Source organism: Styela clava, chromosome 11 (assembly GCF_964204865.1).
Source record: "Styela clava chromosome 11, kaStyClav1.hap1.2, whole genome shotgun sequence".
Taxonomy (NCBI): Eukaryota; Metazoa; Chordata; class Ascidiacea; order Stolidobranchia; family Styelidae; genus Styela; species Styela clava.
In genome coordinates this window covers 7,936,927-7,958,735 of record NC_135260.1, presented here as the reverse complement: position 1 = coordinate 7,958,735, position 21,809 = coordinate 7,936,927, and the positions used below count along the sequence as shown (strand labels likewise).

Here is a 21,809-nt window from a genome sequence, read left to right as displayed (position 1 = left end):
AAAAAAAATTTCAAAGGGTCTCCGTGGTGCTTTGAAATGTTTAACATTTGAAAATAAAATTGTAACGATACATTGAAACAAAATGGCGACGATGTACCGGAAGGGACACCCTAAAATGTAAAACGGTTCTGATGTTTAATGCAGAGACTGAGAATGGAAAAAAAAATGGCGGGTTTCGTTCTAAAGATTGCATTGAAGTTGATTAGATGTTTAAGGTCGTAAAATTGATGTTAGAGGTAACTTGGAAAAAATAATAAGGAAGAAAAAACCCTGAAAATTGAATAATGAGTGATTTGAAGAATTATTGAACCATTGAATCCTTGAGATTGAACCTGAATCAAATTCTGTATGAAGTAAAAGAACTCATGATATCTAAAAACAACAATTGATTAGTAACAAGTAAATACACACAAAAAAATAAGAATACGCAAAATTTTTTATTTTGATGGTTTTGTAATATTTATATTTTTATAGTAAGGTGTTTTTATGTTTATGATGGATAATAATAAGAGAAAAGATAATCAAAGTTCGATTCCCACGTTATTAATTTCACGTGTTATGGAATGTGACTCCAATCTGGATTCCCTCAGACGATAATGAGCACACGATGATGATTGTCGAATTGTTGTATATTATTGAAAAGATGCACGATCCAAATTCCAAATACAGATAAAGTTGTATACACTTAATTCCTAATGCAGTAAGATTACGGTCAGATCCAAGTCATAAATCGAGTGAACAAGAAAAGCACAATATTATAGAGCATTCTCGGCAGACCGGAAACGATACGTTATCAAATTGGTCGAAACGAGAAAGGCAATACATGGAGCGAATGCATTATCGCTGTTGCGAAACATAATGCGGCCTAGTTTGTGAAATATTACATGCTATTAATATGAAAGGGTAAAATACATTATAATCCATAGTTACACAATGCACATTCGCTACAATACCACCAGTTACAACGGTATTCTGTCGAAGTATTTAGTTCAATGCAATCAGCAGACTTTCATGGTCAGTGAAATGATTGTTTATCCGTAAAATGGCCGTTGTGGTATCGCAAGGAAACAAAAGTTAGAGATAATAAAGTATCTTTGAAGTATATGACAATGTCTGAACAGCCAGGCCCGAGTCAATCTCAATTTCAAACCAATATCAGCGTAGCATCGGGAGCTGTATTACAATTACAAATCGGCCATGGAAGTACAAATAACATATTTGAAACGATTGTCAGCATTGTTAATAATATGAGTAAGTATAAATTTTTATTATTTTATTAAAACCCTACGGCCAGCACCTTACAATCATTTTATCCGTTAATTCCTATATAAATTGAGAACATCACTGTTTTGAAAGTTTTGATTTGAATCACACATCCTGCTATTTACAATTTGCTTATAATATTGTATGTCAACGTGTTAGTATGCTATGTCTATGTTGCATAATACACGGATAAGGTATCAATACCGAATCACTGATAATTTATACTATAAGATGAACAAAATAGTGTATTCATATTACTTGAATATTATTTAAAATCCAAAATTTATTTAAAATCTCAACTATTAAATCAGTGTAATGTTAGGAATGCATGTCATGTTATACCATTCACTGATCATGGGTAATGCAGGAATGAAGTTTATCGACTGCCTTCGATTCGAATACAAATACATTATCGAATTTTTATTTGCTTTGTTACTGAATTACGATCACCAGGTTTTGCTATTTTCATTATTTGAATAGGCAGCCTAGTAAACAATCAGCAATCTATTAATACCGTTATCCAACTGCGCATGCTGCTGAATGCTTCCCTATAAGCCATGTAATGCTTCTAAACATTATCCATCAACATCGTGTAAAATACTTAGTATGTGAATAAAATCCTGTTTTATCGTCAGATAAAAGGCCAAATATTTCAAGACAACAATCCGTCGAGTGTTACAAAGAAGATAAGCAAGATAGCTTTGACAAATGTAAATATTATTTTCAATGTTTTGATTTCGCATTATGACTAGCATGAATTTCAAATTCCACATGATCAAAATGTGAAATATTCGCGGCACAAAAGATTTCTAATGAATAAAGTCAGATATTTTAATCACCTATGCATTTTTTAATTAATCTTAATATAATAAATTACTTCAGTGATCAGAGAAATCGTGCTATTTCAAACTCTTCAAAACAGTCAAATTTTAACACTTGGTGCTACGGCCGACCACTTTGCAAGAACGGGAAACGAAACGGAATTCATAAAAACGTTAGAAAAGTTTGACGAAATCACAAAATCGCAATCGGGCATTGGTATGGATACAATTCAAGCTTTAGGAGAAGAGTGGGAAAGAGAAAAGAAATATTTTCGTGCCATAATAACATACAGAGCAGTATCGTACTGGCTTGTCTGCAAATGTGACTCTAGCACAACTTTTGACGTAAATGAAAAGTTGTCGTCTGACAGCCGTGACAGTGAAGGCGGAGGAGCCAAAGCCGGTAAAACTGGTACCTTCAGTGAGGCTGACGCGAATATCATTAATGATGATAATGTAACACGCCAAAATCCAAGAGACGAAGACTGTTGTGTTAACAACAGAAACGCGGATACAGGCGACCATTCTCTTAAAAAAGGCTCGACAAATGTTGAAAAGAAGGAAACGCTTTCCACCGATGACGCAGCAGTTCAAATGGCAGGAAGCGCGGATACAGACGACAATTCTCTCAAAAAAGGTTCAACAAATGTTGAAGACGTGGAAACTTTCTCACCCGATGACGCAGCACTTAAAATGGCAGAATGCATGTTTTCTATAGCAAGCGCAACGAGTGAAATTCAAAAGGAAGGTGGACAATACCTGCCTACTTTGAGACCATACATAGTTTCCTTTGCTAACGAAATACTAACTAATTTGAAGGATATAAAAAACGTTGAGAAAACGGCAAAAATGTACGCCGAAAGCGCTACTTTACTTGGTATGTCTCTTCTACATACAGAACTTGAGAACTGGCAAGATGCTGCAGATGTTTCTCACACAATTGACAATATAATAGGTGGTGAAGTCGATGAAATATCGCAATACTTAAATTTCTACAATAAGTACCTATTGGCATATTGTAATTACGGATTGAAAAAACGCGACAAAGCCCTCAATATCGTGACAGATGCCATCAATGACGTTACCATCTCAGATGCATTGGATGAAGAAGATAAGCAGGAAATAATGTCATCAATGATTGATTTGCAAGAACTTCTGGATGGCGATGCTTCCGATTCATCTGAGAGCAAAGTTTAATTTGTATATATCTATATATGCCTATATATATATATAATGTTTACTCAATTCCTACTTAATATAAGAGCAATCCGTTTATAGTCCATAGCTGACATGGGCAAGCTACGGCCCGCGGGCCAAATCCGACACGTTGGGTAATTTAATCTTGACCCGCTTGACGCTGCCACAATCAAACTAAAACCAAATTTGATATTTTAGTAAAAAATCAACTTGTAGAATTTGTTGAGATTGCGATGAAATGTAGTTTTGGCACGAGGCTTATTGATTTCCCTTCTTTCTTTTGTAACGCTAAAAATATTGTTCATAGAATTTAACTTTTTAGCTCACACTTAGGTGGCCCGCCATTCTAGATGGGCAAAATTGTTGACCCTTTTTCTAAAAACCTAGCCCACCACTGGTCTATAGCCATTGTGGTGATAAACAAAATATGTTCTGTACGAGTAATTTAGGATAACATTTTCCTATTTTAAGCCATTCCTACAAGATTCCGCCTTGTTACTTCCAGCATATCATCTTGCCTTTAATGGCTTTTGGTGGGATTCATTTGAATTTTTACCAATTTTAAAGAATATTAACAAGTAATCACACAAAAATAAGTCGATTATATCAAATGCTGAACCGATTTCGGGAAGTGTTGCGGACTAGAATGCTGCAACAGCTAAAAGTCTCCCATTAAGTAATTGTTTTAACTGATTAAGTAACGATCTACAAGCAACCGATGTAGACTGTTATTTCTCTAGATTTAAATCAAGTGTTTTGAAAACTGCGAAAATGTTGCCTAAGTGTCTGATCGTTATAGGAATTTCCTTCAGGTGTCTTTCGACCTTGTTGACCTTGCGATCTAGTCAAACTCCTGACTTTTTTCTATAAAATAATAGACAATAGTTAAAACAATGAGAAAATACTATGACATTACCGTCAAATGAATGACCGCAGTACATCAGTGGCTTCTGCGAACTACACACAGAAATCTTTCATCTGCTTATTCGCATGGCGAAGACAAGAATTCAAATAATACCATAGCAATTCGCAAAGGTACCGGTAAGTCTTAGCTGAGAACCGGTTTCCAAAAAATAACGGCATTTGAAGAAAAGTGACATTGCCATATTTAAGTACAGGGATTTTAAATTGATTTAGTTTACTAGCTGCGGTGAAAACTTAAATGTGTCCAATAAATAAGTGTAAGGGTAATAAATAAGTGGCAAATTTAGTTTACATTTTGCGGGACGTTCGTGTTTCTCAGATTGCAACGCCGCAGCGTTAATCGAATATGGAGATGCTTCAAATAGTGTGTTTTTGGTGGTTGACACAGTGTCATTATACACATAGGTTTTGCAAATTGAAATATTGCAGTACATTGCTTTAGGTATAGCAGAAGTTTGAATAACGGGTTTACATATACGTGTTATGAACTCCCAGATCTGCCATTATTTTATAAGACCCCATATATAAGTTACAAAAAGTTGGAAACCGACAAAGATTAATTGAGAATGAATTTATGCGGCTGGTGGCAGCATGTCGTTTCTACGCTAATGCTACTTGGGTTACAAATTTCGCGCATAATTGCACGATGTATTTAAAATAATATTTATTATAACATTTGCCACCAGAGATCAAACAGCTCATATTATCATCCAATTCAAAAATACTCGATTCAATTTTGTTTTAATAGTCTAACGTTGAAAAATTTGATAATAGGCATAACCAAAATCTGTTACTTGGCTGTGTGTGAGAATCGAAAATAAATATGTAAAATATTGAAAAATCCGAATTATCAATATAACAATATGTTAAAACTCAAAAACATTATCGAAAAGTATGACCAGCAACATAAAACCAGTCCTGTGGCCCTACGCCACATCGAACACGCCCTCTGCCTAACATAAAACGATGCGCAGATTTTCCTTTCAAGGTTAGTTGTAAATATCTAATTATTCACGTCAACCCTGTTCGATAATAACGGGAAATTTTTTTTTACTTAATCCCGCGTTGATTTCTTCATAAATCTTCTTTGATTTTTTTATTCGCGAAGAACGAAATATTTGAGGTTTTACGATATTTAATGAGGAATAAGAAATTGGATTGGTTCGAGAATACATTATATTATGAAGTTAGGGATAACGCAACGTATCGCAACTTCAAAATTATTGTTAAATAAAAATACTTTAGTTTTGTTTTTTGACTCGTTTGAGATACAGTTTTTAGAATTTCAGTATAGCCAATCAAAAACCAAATTTTAATACAGTACTTATGTGATTAAAATGTGTTTTCAGTAAGTTTCATGTGTTCAGATAAAGCTGCAATGAAATGGTTGAAAATAATACAGTCATTTGTAAATAAAAAATATAATTTGTGTCAACTATATCATTAAAAGAATACGAAAAGAGCAATTCTCGAATATGTGGACACGAAAGCGAAAACGAAGTAGTATGTGTATCGGTATACAATCTGTCACAGTAGACTAGAGCAATCTTCGCGACTTAAATCAAACGCGGAACCACCACGGGTTGCGCAATTTTTGATGACGTCATGGCACACAAAAACAAATCTCATAAAGTCTACAGAAATGTTTGAAATACAGTTTTCAACCACTGAAAATTTTAAAGCGATTGGTCCAATAGTTATGGAGAAAAGCGATTTCTTTTCACAAAGAGAAGAGAAAAAGGAAAGGCGCCCGTAGTATGTGCAGCAGGATGGCGGACACCTGAACATAGTATATGCACAAAGTAAGGGATAGGCCATAATTTTATTTCAATTTACCTTGTTCTGGTTCTATCCCGAGTTCGGGGACTAGCCAAGTGACTCCCGTAGTATTTGTACATGAAATTATGGCCTAACCCTAATCTGATACACATAATACGTTCCGGTGTCCGCCATCTTGTTGCACATACTATGGAAGTACCAAAAGCAATACTAACAACAAAATGATCAACAACCAACGTAATAACAAAACGATCCACATGTACATTTCGTGTCCATAAGCCGATTGCAATTCAGATCACATTATTTTGTAGTCGCACAGGGTGCTCACTTTGATACATGCGTGAAGGATCGACTGAAATTATTTGACATCATTCAATGATTGTTCCTATAATAAGTTAATCTATGATTCATGGCATGGAGAGTCTAATTTAGATATAACAGAACACATTGCTTGCTTTCTTAATAATAGACTCGGCGCTGTGATGACACTTGTTACTAACGGACCATAATAGTCGAGATATTACTCGTCATCATCTTCAATATCGGTCTGTAATATGTTTAATATTTGAATTGGATATTCGATTTGAGCAACTTGCAGTACATGCACTTTCGTATTGTTCCTAAACAACACGTTTGTTGTACTTCAAACTTTTCAAGTTCTACGAATTATATAGGTTGAATAAACTTTCAGTATTCATGATTAGGACTGAAAATAGTTTGACACGAAATTTCATTCAACTGTGTGGACAGACTCAATTTAGCTAATTTCATTTAGACATCGAATACTGATGACTGTCGTATACAAAGGCTATTATTTTTCCCAAAGACGTCATTTTAGGCTATATACGCAGTCTGGTGTTAGCCTATAACAAGTAACAGCCTAGCAAGTCCGAGACATCGCGTCGAGGTTGGGCGTCAGCTCTCTTTCAACCTATGATATATCAGTTGAAGTAATTCGTATTTATATCGTTTTTCGAAGCGAATATGAAAATCGAGAATTGATGACGGTATAATATTTTTAGGTAGTTATAACTAATGTATTAAATAAAACCAATGAATAAAAACGAGTATCCAGTGATTTCAATAGGTCGAGGAGTCCTGTATCAGAGAAAGTTTCACAATAGATGTTTTCCGTTATCAAACGTTATTAATTTCAAAATGAGTTTTCGTCTATATCTGACATAGACTATTATTACCACTCATTTACAGTGTCTTCGGTTAGTAGCTTTATAGCACAAGTATGGATGTGTATACCAATTCTGCGGAATTAGAAGAAAATGAATACGAAGAATATGAAGTTCCAGTATCTCGCAATAACACTCGCGTGAACCCTCAAACGACACAACACAAGGAAAGCGATAGTAGGGAAATGGGTACTCATGTACTTTATTACATTTTGCGTTCTCTGAATGTAATGGATAATTGGTACACCAAAGTATGTGAACCAAGATGGCAGACACCGGAACGTAGTATGTGTACCAGGTTGGGGTTAGGCTATAATTTCAGGTATAAAATATAATTTCGGCTAATCCCCGAACTCTTAATAGAACTAAAATAAGGAAAATTGGAATAAAATTATATCCCAACCCTAATCTGGTACACATGCTACGTTCCGGTGTCCTCCATCTTGGTTCACATACTACCGGAGCAACAGAAAATATTCTAACGCCAGTATCCAGAATAATTTCTTATATGTAAATTTTAAATGCAAATAATAAATAAACATTCATTTACTAGATAGGCTTAAGCCAACATGATTACATGACACTAATGAAAAGCAAACAAAAAACTTACGCAAAAAAGTCTGTAGAAATCATTTACGACAAAATTTTGTTTGTATTTCAATATTTTTTTTTTCATCTGTGAAGGCTCTCAAAATCAAAAGAAACGTAAGACCGGAGACGTTTGGAGCTGTTCGAAGAAAGAAATTCTGCTAGCATCACTTGCACTCCACGTGACCACACTTCTGATGTTCATCGTCTGTTTGATATTACTAATTCAGGTATGTGGAAAATCTAGTGTATTTTAGATTATAATTAGATTTTCATATTTATCTCGGAAAATAGGACACCGATAGGACGGACGGCTCAATCATGCGGCATATTGTCCGGCTACCAGTCCATGTCGGGTTTGGGATTAGTTATATAATAACTTGTTCTAGATGTATATATATAAGTGGATTTGATGATGGAGAAAGCCGTACCCAACCAGCAGTTAAGTTGGCTACCCTGCGACAGAAAGGTCCTCAGGCAATAAAATGGAAAGGACAAATTCATCCATATTGATGGAAATATAAAGTACACCTGACTTAACTTTGCCACGGTTCATAAAAAATTCTTTAATGTCACAAGATCATATCTTTATACGCAGAAGCATTTTCTGCACTTCATTAGAAACGTTTACGTGTGTTCGCTTTGTGCGTAGCACCATTGACAAGAAGAATTTGTTAATACCATGTTGCCTGTTTTTAGTGAGTCGCATTGTTATAAACATATAGGCTACTTCGGACAAATTTCATGGTAAGTTTTATGTTCACAGATGAAATCGCAATTGGAATATACAAACGGTAAGACAAATGTTTTTTTAAAACTCGACCTTAGCGTTGGTGTGATGTAAGCATATCCAAACCCACGGAAAAAATATATTGTGTATCGTTTAGAAAATATTGATCATTAAACCAACTACATCGAATACATAGCCACCTACAGCCCGTGACTTAAAATTAAAAGCAGTCTACTTTATCCTACCAAATTATTTGAAACAGGATTGTTATAGGTAAATTTAAATTAGATTATGGGTTGTGATTAAATATATGTTTATATTTGCGTAACACGCTACAGCAGGCATATAGCGAGCTTGTGAGTCGCAATAGGTTTCTCTAAATGCCAGAGAGGGTAATGAAATGATCGACGATGCATGTTCCTGTGGTGAATGACAGTCACACGTTGAGTTAACAATTTAATTACATATAGAATAAAGAAAGTTGGGTGCTCCTGAAGTATGCGCGCCAAGATGTCGCATAACATGAACCCTAACCTGGTACACAACCTGAGTTCAGGTTGTGCGCTATCTTAGTGCGCATACTTCAGGAGGTCCGGACGTTGTTTTCTACTTTTTAGCAATATGTCATGGAATCCTAGAAACACCGTCAAACGAACATGTATTTACAATCCGAGATGAAACAGGTAAATAAAATATTTATATATATCAGTCAACTACACAATAACGAATACATTCGGTATTGCGTGGTTTAAATTTTGTCAGTGCTGTACGGATCACGCAAGTCTGAATAGGACTATACCTAGGAAGAATCTTAAATTGTTAAAACTGTATAAAATAAGTTAACAGCTTTCAGCTATATATATAAATAACATCTTATCACAACACATGTCCATCCCAGAGCCTCACCACATCGAGTATAATGGCAATGAACTTCGGATTTTAATTTACAATATTTTGCAATATATATATAAGTTTCGTTAACTTTGCACTCGTAAATAGCAACTGGTATTTTGCACCTCTATGCTTTTGCACCAATCTACTTTTTCTCCCGTGGACAATTGCACCCATACATTTGCACTGCAAGATTGTCACCCACATATAAATTGTACCAATGAAAATTTGCACCCACGTACATTCGTGGAGTACTACCGCTGTAAACCTAATTTTTTGCTCGGGACCAAATCGATGGAATCATATTACACAGGATTGTCGGTCGGTATATATGCTGAAGTTAATTTTTACCATGAACATTTTTACAATTTCGTTGTCAGAAGTCTTCGACGGCATTCCACCATTCTACGGATGTGCTGAATTCAGATATGACGAGGAGAGAAGAGGCACAATAGTGACAGACTCGCAAAACACTGTAACTTTGTATCCGTTCAATAATCAAACCAAATCGATTATCGCGGATTGTGTTTATAACGGGACCGATTCCTGGCTGGTGAGTCATATCATATAAATTATGTAATTATCTGCACTACATGCGCACCTGCATAAAAACGACGAAAATAAATAGGCGGGACTAACAATCAAGATTTTAGTTCTCCAGGGCAATCTACCAATAGAGAAAATCATACGGCACATAAAGAGATATTTCACACACACATATATATATATATATAAATATATACTATATACTAGGCTATTGTATTTGATAAATTGTAATATTGGTATCAGGTGATACAACGACGTCTGCATGGAACTATCAGCTTCTATAGAGATTGGGAAAGTTATGCAAGTGGGTTTGGAAAACTAGGCGATGAATATTGGATTGGTGAGTTAGTTTCATCTCGAATTTCACAAAATTTTCATTAGTTTAACCTGATACAAAATCTAGTAATTATTTTTATTTCAATTCTTGACATAGATGAAGCTCATAGATTTCAAATGCAGGCTGAGTAATGCTTAATGATTAATACAAAATTGACACTCAAATTTTTGGGATCACATAATCCAACCTATTTAATAATTTTCAATAAACATGAAGTTCAAAGATCAATGAAGTGCTGTAACCATGCAGTGGTGGAATTCAGTCGGTTCGCACCGGTTCTATAGAACAGTCTCGCGGAATTTTATGAGATCAGCGAACCGGTTAGCCTTACTAAAAAAACATATAACGGAACCGGCCGAAAAATATGACTTCTGTGATGGAACCGGCTGCCAAAAATTTAGATCTCACCACTGGCTGTAACCTAATATTTTTTAGTTGTACGTTTGTCGGAACCAGTTGTATATATATATATAGGTAGGCTACAATATACATAAGTCGGACTAGTGATTACAAATCTATATTGAAGGGCGTAGAATTTCTGTTTATGGTGACAATAACTGCAGTATTCAAAGTATGTAAGATCATTATTACAAACATTACAATGTACTATATATATATACTGAATTCGGGTATAAAAATTCGTACAACTATAGACTCCTTTAAACGCGGGATCAGTAGCACGTCAGAAGCAGCATTTTTAAACTATCACAGGTCTACGCAATCTCCATCTACTGACGTCTGGGCAAAATTATCGCTTGCAAATAGTGTTGACCAGTTGGGAGGATGTCACGAAAATAGCCGAATACAGGTGAGATAAAAAAAAATGGGTACTCCTGAAGTATGCGCACCAAGATGTTGTATAACCTGAACCCTGCCCTGGTACACACCCTGAGTTCAGGCTGTGCGCTATCTTGGTGCGCATACTTCAGGAGGTCCAAAAGATGTATTGCGTAAGTCAGTGGTTCTCAACCTTTTACTGACCGCGTACCACTTTTGTGTTTTTACCATGGCCGCGTACCGCTGCCAAAATCGCTTTTGTGGCGAGGAACAATGGCACAAGAAACGCTCTATGGTAGTATTTTATGTGGCACTACATCCATTTTTAGAGCTTCGTGCAAAGTTTCAACCTATTAATTATATGCAGTAACAACGTAATAATCGCGTGCAAAATCACGAGAGAATTTGCGTCGTTTACCGTCAGAGCTGAAAGGCTCTAATCATCGCCATCACTGAATTATCGCAAAATTCTTACAAGTACACTTTGGTCGGCGCCAGTCGCTATCCGGAACTGCCTAACCTAATCTTCAAATTATTTGACCTCAAAAGTCAAGATTATGCCGATCAGCCAACACATACATTAGATCAGTGTTTTTCAACCGGGGTGCCGCGGCACACCGGTGTGCCGTTAAATATTGTCAGGGGTGCCGTGGGAAATTTCCCAAGTTGTGTGTCTATGCGGTGTGGCGCCCGGCAGAGTAATCATGTAGTACTGTTCTATATCAGACCGTGGCAGCATCAGATGGCGATTTTCTTTTTGTCTTTGTTTTTATTTGATTACTATTCAGGATGTCCTATTCAACATCTTTCTTCAATGTTAAAAATCTTATATTAACAATATAACACTTATATTGTGAATATTAGGTCTTTTCCCCATATTTTCAGCTGGTGGGGTGCCGCGGGATTTTCTCACTGAAAAAAGTGTGCCTTGGCTCGAAAAAGGTTGAAAAACACTGCATTAGATAATAAAAGTAACATCCTTGTGATGGTATCTCGACACGCGTCAACCACCTTTCCGAAGTCAAAACTCTCTCTTCGTTGCCTATTTCCCAATGCAGATGCATTGTGGACGTAACAAATAAAACGGGCGAAAATATGCCCGCCTCGTTTCCTTTAAGGTGGGCAGTAGCGGGCGAGAGCGCTCTATAAACAGAAGGACTGGTAACGCTATAAACTATTCAGCTAATACATAAAGCGTTTCTGTCATATTTTAGCGACATCAAAAGTCGGTTGTTGCAATAATTCGAAGCTTCTCGCGTACCAATTGAAAAGCCCCCGCCTACCACTAGTGGTACGGGTACCACAGGTTGAGAACCACTGGCGTAAGTGGTGACTTGAACAGTATAGTTTATAAATATAATACGTAAATACTCATTCCTAAATATGTTTTTAAATGAAGGGATAGATCTACGGCTGACGATGTAAGGGTATTCCTAGATTTACATAACGGGAACTGATAGTGGGCAATAAAGATAGGCAACTACTGAATGGACACACACATCTTCATCTCGCGTTCAAAAACTTAGCTATAGTCCCCCTAATAACACTTTCATCAATAAATTTTATTTTTAAATTCGTAAGAATTAAAACTATTATAATGTCGTTTTTTTTTGCAGCTCATTTTATATCGCAAACGAGCCTTCCAACTTTTCCATAGCGATATACGGATACTCGGGAAATGCCGACGACGGTATGACTTACCACAGCGGCCAATCGTTTTCAACTTACGACAGAGAAAATGACGAAAATTTTGGAAACTGTGCTAAAAGGTACCACGGAGGCTGGTGGTATAAACGTTGCTACCACGCAAACCTGAACGGACGATACTATAACTCGTCAAATGGCATCGAAGGTGATGGTGTGGCCTGGTCCAAATGGCTTGGTGATTTTTACTCTCTCAAATCCGTCGAGATGAGAATTCAGCCAAATCCCATGTGACCAATAACATACTTAATACCGGGGATGGCAAGCCCTTTTTAATGAACGAGTCACAAACTATATTTTTAATTATGTAGAAGCAGGCTATGGGTGATAGATATTTGAACATTGTCTGCATCAATGAGCGACTTGCTGCTGCATCTTACAGTTTGATCTTCACAAAGGCTGACTTATATCAAGACTAAGGAGATTTCTGGAACTATCACATTCACTCGAGAAACACGAATATATTGTTACGGTAAATCCTTTATTGGTACGAGGAGACTTAGAAACGGAAATCACTTCGGAGAGAATTATATTCTCATATAAAAGTTACAACCATCCAGCACCATTGTTGTTTCAGATTCCAGTTGTGTACTTCATTCCATGTTTATGCATGTAATCGTCACTCACCGGGCCACCGACAAAGCACGGTGGGTCACTTTTTGACCCAAGGGTCAGTGGTTCGCCATCCCTACTTTATAACAAGTCAAAATACAGATTTTTCAACTTTATTTACAAATTCATACAAGAGCCACATGATACCATCCTCGATAATTTAGAAGCTTCAAAGAGAATTTTTTCGGAGTGTAACCGGAAGAGAGTGTAAAAACCATTTTTCAGAATTTGGCGTGGTACTGAAAAAAATATGCTAAAATTCTCTGATATATTCAAAGCCTGATAAACTAATGATTAGGCAGTTAAATATGCTTCAATACAGCGCTGCCTATGTATTCTCGAGTCGAAAATAAATGGGGGAAATTTCTTGGATAAAATGAATTAAGTATTTTCACAAGCGCCGACTAAACCATTTCAAACGTGAAAAATCTCAGCAAGACTAAAAATGATTGTATACACATAATAGAGTAAAAACAGTAGCACATTTCTTATGGATTTAGGCATATCAAATGCAAGATACTAGCAATGTATGGACAATCATTCAAGATACTACTACAATCCAACTGCAAACGAATGTACAGTGCTTTCAACAACCATTTTCTTGTTTCCAACCTCCTCCATCTTCAGATTAAATCAGCAACTGTAATATAAATTGAGAATCATATAAAACGTCTTTTTCTAAAAGAATAGGATAAGATTTACATATTCATCCCGGGGGAGAGGAAAGTTGATGAGACAGCTTAATCATATGCAGAACCATGGCTTTTCGTCTGGTCACCAGTGCATGTCGGATATGGGATTAATGGGCCAGTTATTTTCGGAAGCATGGACTTGGAGGAAGCCGTCATCAACCAGTGGTTATGTGAACCACCCTAAGAAGCTTATGGGGTGAGCTTTTCTCAATCACATAACAGCATAACCCTTGATTGGAATAGAAAATTTCCCATATGGAGAGATTATTTCTCAAAACTAAAGTACTTATAATGTTCAGTAGTCTCAGAAATTTTTATGCAACCGCATGGAAATATATCAGTACTCGTACATCCCAAGGTAGCACTACAGAATACATTATTTTCCAAGACTGACTCGCAAGTGTCAGCTCGCCTAACAATCGTACAGCATTGGCCATACTGCAAGTCACTGAAATTACGTGGTTCATTTCCAGATATCATTTCGATTACAGTTACTTTAGACATTTAAATTGTATTTTTGAAGTGAATTTCAACTTCCAATATTCTATATGTATGTATTTTTTAGTAAATCAGTGGAATAAGCCATATTTCACTTTCTAAAATTTAGATACCGTAGCTGCAATTCTTATCTTAGAATAGATCTGTGACATATAGCATTAATTATAACTTTCAAGTAAAACTAATTTTTTAGACATCTTTTTTGAGTTTATTCATACATATCAACTGTTTCTGGATTTGCAGTGGTCCTGATAAGTGTATAAACGAAGAGTTGCGCGAGGCAAAGTTTTCCTTGAGAAAATTTGACTATCGATGGTAAATTTTCGTACTCTTGACTCCACAGCGTTGGAACAGAACAAACAAATAATCTACCAACTTACTCTTATAGCATCAAAAACAACAGAATTACTCACCATTCATGGGCATTTCATCAATCTGTGTACTGTAGTACTGTTCAATATCACGTAAGATACGAATGTCATCATTTTTCACAAAGTTGATGGCGACACCCTTTCTTCCATATCTCCCCGATCTACCGATACGATGAATGTACAATTCACGATTGTTTGGCAGATCATAGTTGATAATCAAAGATACCTGTGGAACATCAAGCCCTCTCGCCCATACATCAGTGGAGATGAGAACCCGACTAAATGAAGGGTAAATGAAGCAAATTATGAAATCATAATATTCACTATCTAACTAAGTATCGAACTAAATCTAACTGCACAGAACAGAAATCAGTCCAAAGCCTTCTGTTTCAAATTGATTTCAAATATAAACTAGGAGAAGGAATGTTAAAAATATTTCCACGAAAACTTAGAACATAAAATTTTTATTTTTATTTTCAACCTTTCTTATTTACATTGTCATCAAACAAATACCACGATTAATTCACGAGGCATAATATTTGATTCAATATGCAAAAAGTACAAAAAATTCACCTTGAACCAGATCGAAATTCTTTCATAATTTCTGTTCTTTCTTTCTGTGGCATGTCACCATGCATTGACGATACAGTAAAGTTTGCTTCACGCATTTTCTCTGTCAACCAATCGACCTTTTGAACAAAAGAATTAGGTTAACTTTCTCAGTATTTTTCATATTTATTCCAGTGGAGAGGAATACCGATGAGACAGTTTAATCATAGGCAAACCATGGCTTCTCCCCCAGTTATCAGTGCATGTTGGGTATGGGAATAGTTGACTGGTTAATGGTCCATATGCATGAACTTGACGGCATAATGAGCCATAACCGACAGCGATTCAGTGTAGCAATAACCTCTCAAATAAATATCCCACACAGGATTCAAACTTGTGACCTGTGCAGGTGCGATGGGAAGCATGTTCTTTAAGCTCACGACAAATGCAGAGCCCCTCTAGATGTGGCTACGTGTACTTGTGAAAAAATTCTGCAAGAGTTCAAAATAGCCAATTGGTATCAATTCTACCCAAATATGTCAGCATCATATTTTCTAATCTTATCTTTTAACTTTAAGCCAACAGTCAGTCCATAACCACCATCCAACCTAACTAGAGTCAAATTAACTGCAAAGTCTATGCCAAACTGGAAACAATTTCAGAATGAAGCATCATATATTTTCCATCGTGTGTGGAATTCACAAGTACAGCTGTTTCCCAACTCCACTTGATGATGGGCCATGAATGTCCAAGTTTTCATATCAAAATTAAATTTACTTTGAATACCCAAAGTACTAACCTTACGCTTAGTATTACAAAAAATGACAGCTTGGGTGATGGTGAGAGTATCGTAGAGATCACATAATGTATCAAACTTCCATTCTTCTTTTTCAACAGCAACAAAGAATTGTTTTATTCCTTCCAAAGTCAATTCATCACTGTTTAAAAACAAGAGGAATTTTTAATAACCAACGTCAAAATTACCTATCATCAACTGATTTAGTGAAATTGATGAGTGATCCTATGAAACTAAAAACAATCGAGCAATATAATAGTGAACATGCCCGTTAGTATAATAGGCTTTGTCTCCAACTTTTTAAATAAAACTCGCTAAATAAATTAGAAACCAAATCAAGATGAGACTTTTATTAAATCAATACAGGTGGCACTAACTGTTTTCAAAAATATGATAAGGGATAAAGCAAACAGCAGGAGCCAGAAACTGAAAATAGCATGAAAAATTTAGACAGAGTATCTCCAGTAATTAGAAATTGAAAGATTCTCATGATATCAAAAAATAAATGTGCACATTATGAAGTTTCCGCCCTCCGAAATGCAATCTTGACTTGTAAAAAGGATTTAAGAGAGTCATTCCATAGCCCAGGGATGGCGAACCACTGACTCGCGGGTCACAAAGTGACCCACCGCGTTTTATTTGTGACCCGCCAAGGCACGAATAAAATTTAAAAAAATGCTAACATATCAGTGATCAAATTTGAGAAAACCGGCCTATTAAACTATAACAATACCTAAACTATTATAATGTACCGTCATTTGGGAAGTCGGGGCAGCGATCCCTCATATTCAAATTGTTAATTTTTTAGACCGGTATGGTAATTTTCAAAACCCCTAATCTTGGACGCATGTCTACGCCGCTGTGTACTGTTATTCAGCTATTGGCCCTGACATCGTTTATGACACAACAGTGCAATTGATCTGTTGATTTCTCACAACGTCTTCTCTTTCGGAGGTGAATCTGTAGACTGTTTTAGGGGTTATACGAGAACTAGATGCTACTTTGCATTTTATTAGTTTCTCGCCTACAATGCCGTTGAGAAAACAAAATCTCTCAGACTTGAAATAAAAACCTAGAAATAACAATGGGACAGTGTAAAAGTGCCTAAATGTGGTGGAAAGCTGATCGAAAAATATAACACTATCAGAGTGGAATTCCTTCCAAACTATTTAAAACCGTAAAATAATTTTCTGCATCCTAAACGTTTGGGGTAATTAATATGCGTGTTTTCATACTTTAATTTCATAAAATCGAAGGCCATAAAAACTCCCTAATAGAAGTGCTGCATAATCCCAAAACTACACCAACAGAAGCTTATAAGATTTGCTTCAGAAGTTTCTTATAGATACAAACATTGATTAAATATCTGTGACCCACTCTCTTCTGTTCCGCTATTAAAATATAATTTTTGACCCATTCATCGAAAAAGTTTCGCCATCCCTGCATAATTTTTGACCCATTCATCGAAAAAGTTTCGCCATCCCTGCCATAGCCCATAACTAAGTACAAATTCTTCAGTCCACGCTCATCTATCTTTGAAATGGTTAGAAATTTCACAGTAATAATATCTACGAAAATCATTAATAGTATAACCATGTACAAATACCAAATAAAACAGCATTATTGAATTAAAGTAACGTCAGGTTCATTCTCACCGTTTGACTAAAATTCTTATAGGATCTGTCATAAATTTGTTCGTCATCTCCAAGATTTCATGTGGCAATGTGGCACTGATCAGACAAACCTAGAGAACAAAATTAAAAAATATGGTACTCAACTGCAGAAAGACACGGCACGGCCTGAATGCAGCACCAAGCCATAGTGGATGATTCATGTATTCAAGCCAAAACAGTTTAGACCATGGACGGGAAACCACCGTCTGCATATTGTTCTTGGAGAAAATTTCTACATACAGAATTTAGATTTATTTAAAATATCTAAACTATGAATTGTGGAAATGTTATATATATATATAAATGTTTATATTTTATCACCTACAAATAAATTTGTCACCAGCATAGCAAATGGACATAGTAACTGTGACATCACAGACAATTTCCAGGAATGCCAGTATTCAGAGAAGAGTTAAGTACCTTTTTCAATGCAATGCAAAAAATTCAGAATGCGACTTCTGCAAGAAAAGTCGCCCCTCACCTGATCTAGATAAATAATTTGGGTAACTAGGTCTATCGATCAGAAAAAACAGAAATATTTTATATGTTATACATAACTAAATATCAACACCTTAGTTCTTGCGTAAGACTCGACAATCAAGAAATGTTCTATTATTTATTGGAAGCAAATTTTCAATCGAGTAAACAATTAACCTGTATGGCTGGTGGAAGATATCTGTAAACATCATAAATCTGTTCTTTAAATCCTTTGTTTAACATTTCATCTGATTCATCAAGAATTAGAAGTTTGATGGCACGAGTACGAAGATTTCTTCTTCTTATCATGTCTAAATAAAAAATGTTTTGTGCTGAATAATTGCAATAATAAGTTTCATTATACAATATCACTGCTACAATAACAACAACAACAACTTATCTAAACAATCCAAAGGTTCACTTCGTGTTCAAGATTAATATAAACTTCTAACCAAAAACTCTTCCAGGTGTTCCAGATACTATGTGTTGACCATAATCAAGTTTTCTGATGTCCTCTCCAACGTTGGTTCCACCAATACAAGAGTGACATTGAACGGACATGTAATCGCCGAGTGCAAGAATAACCTAGAAATAAAACTTGTCTTGATTATAAACAAATCATTGAACGATTAAATTAATAAGATTATGGTAAATGAAATCTTTTTGAATAACAAACATGCTTATTTAAATTTTTAGACTTTATTAGGTATTATTTAACTCTTGGACCAAACACAAACAAACAAAAAAATTAAATTTACTTTAAAATCTCTTATTCAATGTTTGGATGCTTTTTCGTTATTTAATAATAGCAATAAGGTCATAGCAAACTAGATTAATTTTTTTTCTACTCAGTGAAAATATAATTAACACAGTTAAGGCTTCTTCTATAGGTTGTATAGGTACAGCAACGTGCGCTCACAAACATACGCAGTAACTCGTATTTTTTGCCTAATAGTTCTGCAGATAGCTGTTGAATCATTTTAGAAATATATTTTCCCTCTTTTTTAGCGGCCACAATACAAACGTGAACGTGGGTCAATATGCGCCTTGGTTATGAACCGGATTTCCAGCCCATCACCATCCGTTAATTCTGGGCGGCTATTTAGCAATTCTTACATGTCATGTCAATATGAAAAATAAAAAGCTTTTGACTGCAATGCTTCCCCATAATTCCAGATACTTCTAGCTGTACACTTACTATGTCGCAAGCGCAAATGGTGGAGAGATGCCACTCGTCAATACAATGAGGTACATCTGCTTGCAATTTAGTAGTACATATAAAAGTTCTAAAATTCTACATGCTTTCATTTATTCCTTTTTAGGGAAAAGATTGCCTGTAATAAACTCGATTTAAAAGAGATATTGATGAAATCACTTGGGGATCCCTTGGGTTGATCCAGAGTATGTTTCATTTTTAGGCGAATCAAAAACTCAAAAATATTGCGCTCACACATATTTTAATGTACACATGTATACCAAAAAGGATAGATAGTTTGAAGGTGACTGGCGCGACATCATACGAGGAAGATTGTTGCAGATCTAACAACGAATTTTAACCAGTTAGGGTATGTACTGTGATTTATAGAGGTAAAAATACAAGCATAGGTGCAAATTATTATAAACAGAATTGGTTATAGACTCGGTAAAAATGACGTGGACTCGAAATCCAAAGTCCAAAAAATGCGTGGATTCGACTCTAACCCGAGCCCAGATCGAAATCTTGGCCCATCTCTAATGAAAAGTTGTCATATTCTACTTTGTTTACACTCACCTTTTGTATTTGTTGAGCGAGCTCTCTAGTTGGAGCAAGAATAAGAGCTTGCGTTTCTCTAATTGAAGTATCGATCATTTGGAGACATGAGATTGAAAATGTTGCTGTTTTACCAGTTCCAGACTGAGATCTAAAAATTTTATTTCAGTATTTTCAGTTTAAGTCATCACTTTAGTACAACATTTATAGGCAATAGGTAATAACCTATATTCAATATTGTTACACAAAAAAGACAACAAAATAAAACTTACTGAGCGATCACATCCCGGCCTTTCATAATTTGCTTGATAGCTCTCTGTTGAATGGCTGATGGTTTCTCAAAACCTGAAAAAGTCGTCTGATTAGTGAGTAGCAGATTTTACAAATCAAAATAATAGATAGCTTTCGAATCACTACTCAACCATTGCTGATTCTACAGGGGATCATGAAGGAGCTAACTATATCAAAATCAAATTCCAGAAACCCATGTAAGAATGAACACAAAAATTAAAAAGAGAAATTTGTTATAAATAATCAAATGAATATAATCTTTAGGCAGATCTATAAATGCATGGGATAAAAGAAAACTAGTTTACACTTCATGTTGTATTTCAAGGCTAATATGTTACCATTACACTGTTTGCACCAGGTGAACCAGATTCCAAAAATCCAAGTTTTGGAGAACTTGTATAAAGTCCTACTCCTTCCCACCAAGTGTTCAAAAATTTGTATACAGATAGTAATGTTGTTAAGTTTTAATTAACCAATGTGAGTTGGAAGAACCTGCATTTTGATTAATACCAATCAATCTTAACAGAATTGCTTTGTATTTAAATGTTCATTCAAAATCCCAAAACTCAAGTTTCAAATGATTACCCCACATACCATAAGCATAAATTCCTCTCAGAAGATCATCCCGTAATCCCATTGAGTCGAATGTTGGAGTGACATCAACTTCTTCGGATGTTTCGAATTCAACCTTACTCAAATCATTATCACCTCGACCTCCAACACGACGTTGGACAGATCTTTCTTGATTTCGACCTGCCATCTCAGAATGCTCCAAACTACTCAACTATAGGTTAATTTGATTTTATCTGAGAACTGATATATGGTTGTAGCTTATAGTGTAATATTTAGGATGGGATTTACACATTTATCCCGGGGGAAGGCAATAAGGAGGCTTAACCATAAGGCGAACCACGGTCTCTCGTCCGGTTAGTAGGTATTTCATGTCGGGTATGGGATTAGTTTGTTATGTACCTGATGATGGAGGAAGCCGTTAACTCTGTAATTGGTAACCGTCCAGCGGTTACGTGAACCACCCTACAGCGGCGAGTAGTTCAGCATTCCTCTCGCACATACCTTCCCCACATGGGATTCGAACCCACATAGAGTAATCAGAAGTGCAGTTGCGAGCGTATTCCTAACGCTTAGCAGAATCTGACAATGAGCGGCAGTCTGCGCTGTTTTCCTACTCTGTAACTTCTCTATGGTTGTGTGTGTGTGTAACTTATTAATTTCAGGTGATGAACACATAACACTTCTTCTTGGTAAAACATTCCATCTTATATTCTGTACTGCTGTACGTTTCAAACCTTGTCTAAGGTTGCCTTTGCTCTCCTGATTTCATAATCAGTTTTTATTTAT

At 35.8% G+C, this 21,809-nt stretch overlaps 3 protein-coding genes across 3 annotated transcripts; 2 read left to right on the top strand and 1 right to left on the bottom strand.

The window, feature by feature from the left end:
• The first annotated feature begins 955 nt into the window (after window positions 1-955).
• LOC120347558 (uncharacterized) lies at window positions 956-3,738 on the top strand. The gene is made up of 3 exons (XM_039417584.2): window positions 956-1,251; window positions 1,899-1,973; window positions 2,146-3,738. Exons 1-3 carry the CDS (start codon window positions 1,104-1,106, stop codon window positions 3,279-3,281), a joined length of 1,359 nt encoding a protein of 452 aa, XP_039273518.2. The 5' UTR covers window positions 956-1,103; the 3' UTR covers window positions 3,282-3,738.
• Window positions 3,739-7,274: 3,536 nt separating this feature from the next.
• On the top strand, window positions 7,275-13,650 carry LOC120347979 (microfibril-associated glycoprotein 4-like). The gene is made up of 8 exons (XM_078117857.1): window positions 7,275-7,357; window positions 7,853-7,986; window positions 8,523-8,550; window positions 9,104-9,169; window positions 9,758-9,930; window positions 10,167-10,263; window positions 10,972-11,068; window positions 12,654-13,650. The coding sequence occupies exons 1-8, from the start codon at window positions 7,354-7,356 to the stop codon at window positions 12,973-12,975; spliced, it is 921 nt and encodes a 306-aa protein (XP_077973983.1). The 5' UTR covers window positions 7,275-7,353; the 3' UTR covers window positions 12,976-13,650.
• On the bottom strand, window positions 13,451-21,285 carry LOC120347700 (eukaryotic initiation factor 4A-III). Its single transcript, XM_039417764.2, has 10 exons — window positions 21,045-21,285; window positions 20,432-20,504; window positions 20,181-20,310; window positions 18,862-18,994; window positions 18,587-18,720; window positions 17,915-18,003; window positions 16,263-16,401; window positions 15,488-15,603; window positions 14,957-15,192; window positions 13,451-13,993 (listed from the first exon to the last, which is right to left on the bottom strand). The coding sequence occupies exons 1-10, from the start codon at window positions 21,208-21,210 to the stop codon at window positions 13,977-13,979; spliced, it is 1,233 nt and encodes a 410-aa protein (XP_039273698.1). The 5' UTR covers window positions 21,211-21,285; the 3' UTR covers window positions 13,451-13,976.
• Between the last annotated feature and the right edge of the window lie 524 nt (window positions 21,286-21,809).

What these genes read in the sequence shown, in the direction of transcription:
- LOC120347700 (XM_039417764.2), bottom strand. Translation starts at nt 21,210, where the DNA reads ATGGCAGGTCGAAATCAAGAAAGATCTGTCCAACGTCGTGTTGGAGGT. An exon ending in ATCTTCCACCAGCCATACAG is followed by an intron (nt 18,004 to 18,586) that starts GTTAATTGTTTA and finishes TTTGTTCTCTAG; the next exon opens with GTTTGTCTGATCAGTGCCAC. An exon ending in ATAAGAATTTTAGTCAAACG is followed by an intron (nt 16,402 to 17,914) that starts GTGAGAATGAAC and finishes GTTTTTAAACAG; the next exon opens with TGATGAATTGACTTTGGAAG.
- LOC120347558 (XM_039417584.2), top strand. Translation starts at nt 1,104, where the DNA reads ATGACAATGTCTGAACAGCCAGGCCCGAGTCAATCTCAATTTCAAACC. An exon ending in CAGCATTGTTAATAATATGA is followed by an intron (nt 1,252 to 1,898) that starts GTAAGTATAAAT and finishes TTTTATCGTCAG; the next exon opens with ATAAAAGGCCAAATATTTCA. An exon ending in GCAAGATAGCTTTGACAAAT is followed by an intron (nt 1,974 to 2,145) that starts GTAAATATTATT and finishes AAATTACTTCAG; the next exon opens with TGATCAGAGAAATCGTGCTA.
- LOC120347979 (XM_078117857.1), top strand. An exon ending in GTTTGATATTACTAATTCAG is followed by an intron (nt 7,987 to 8,522) that starts GTATGTGGAAAA and finishes TTATGTTCACAG; the next exon opens with ATGAAATCGCAATTGGAATA. An exon ending in AGGCGATGAATATTGGATTG is followed by an intron (nt 10,264 to 10,971) that starts GTGAGTTAGTTT and finishes AAACTATCACAG; the next exon opens with GTCTACGCAATCTCCATCTA.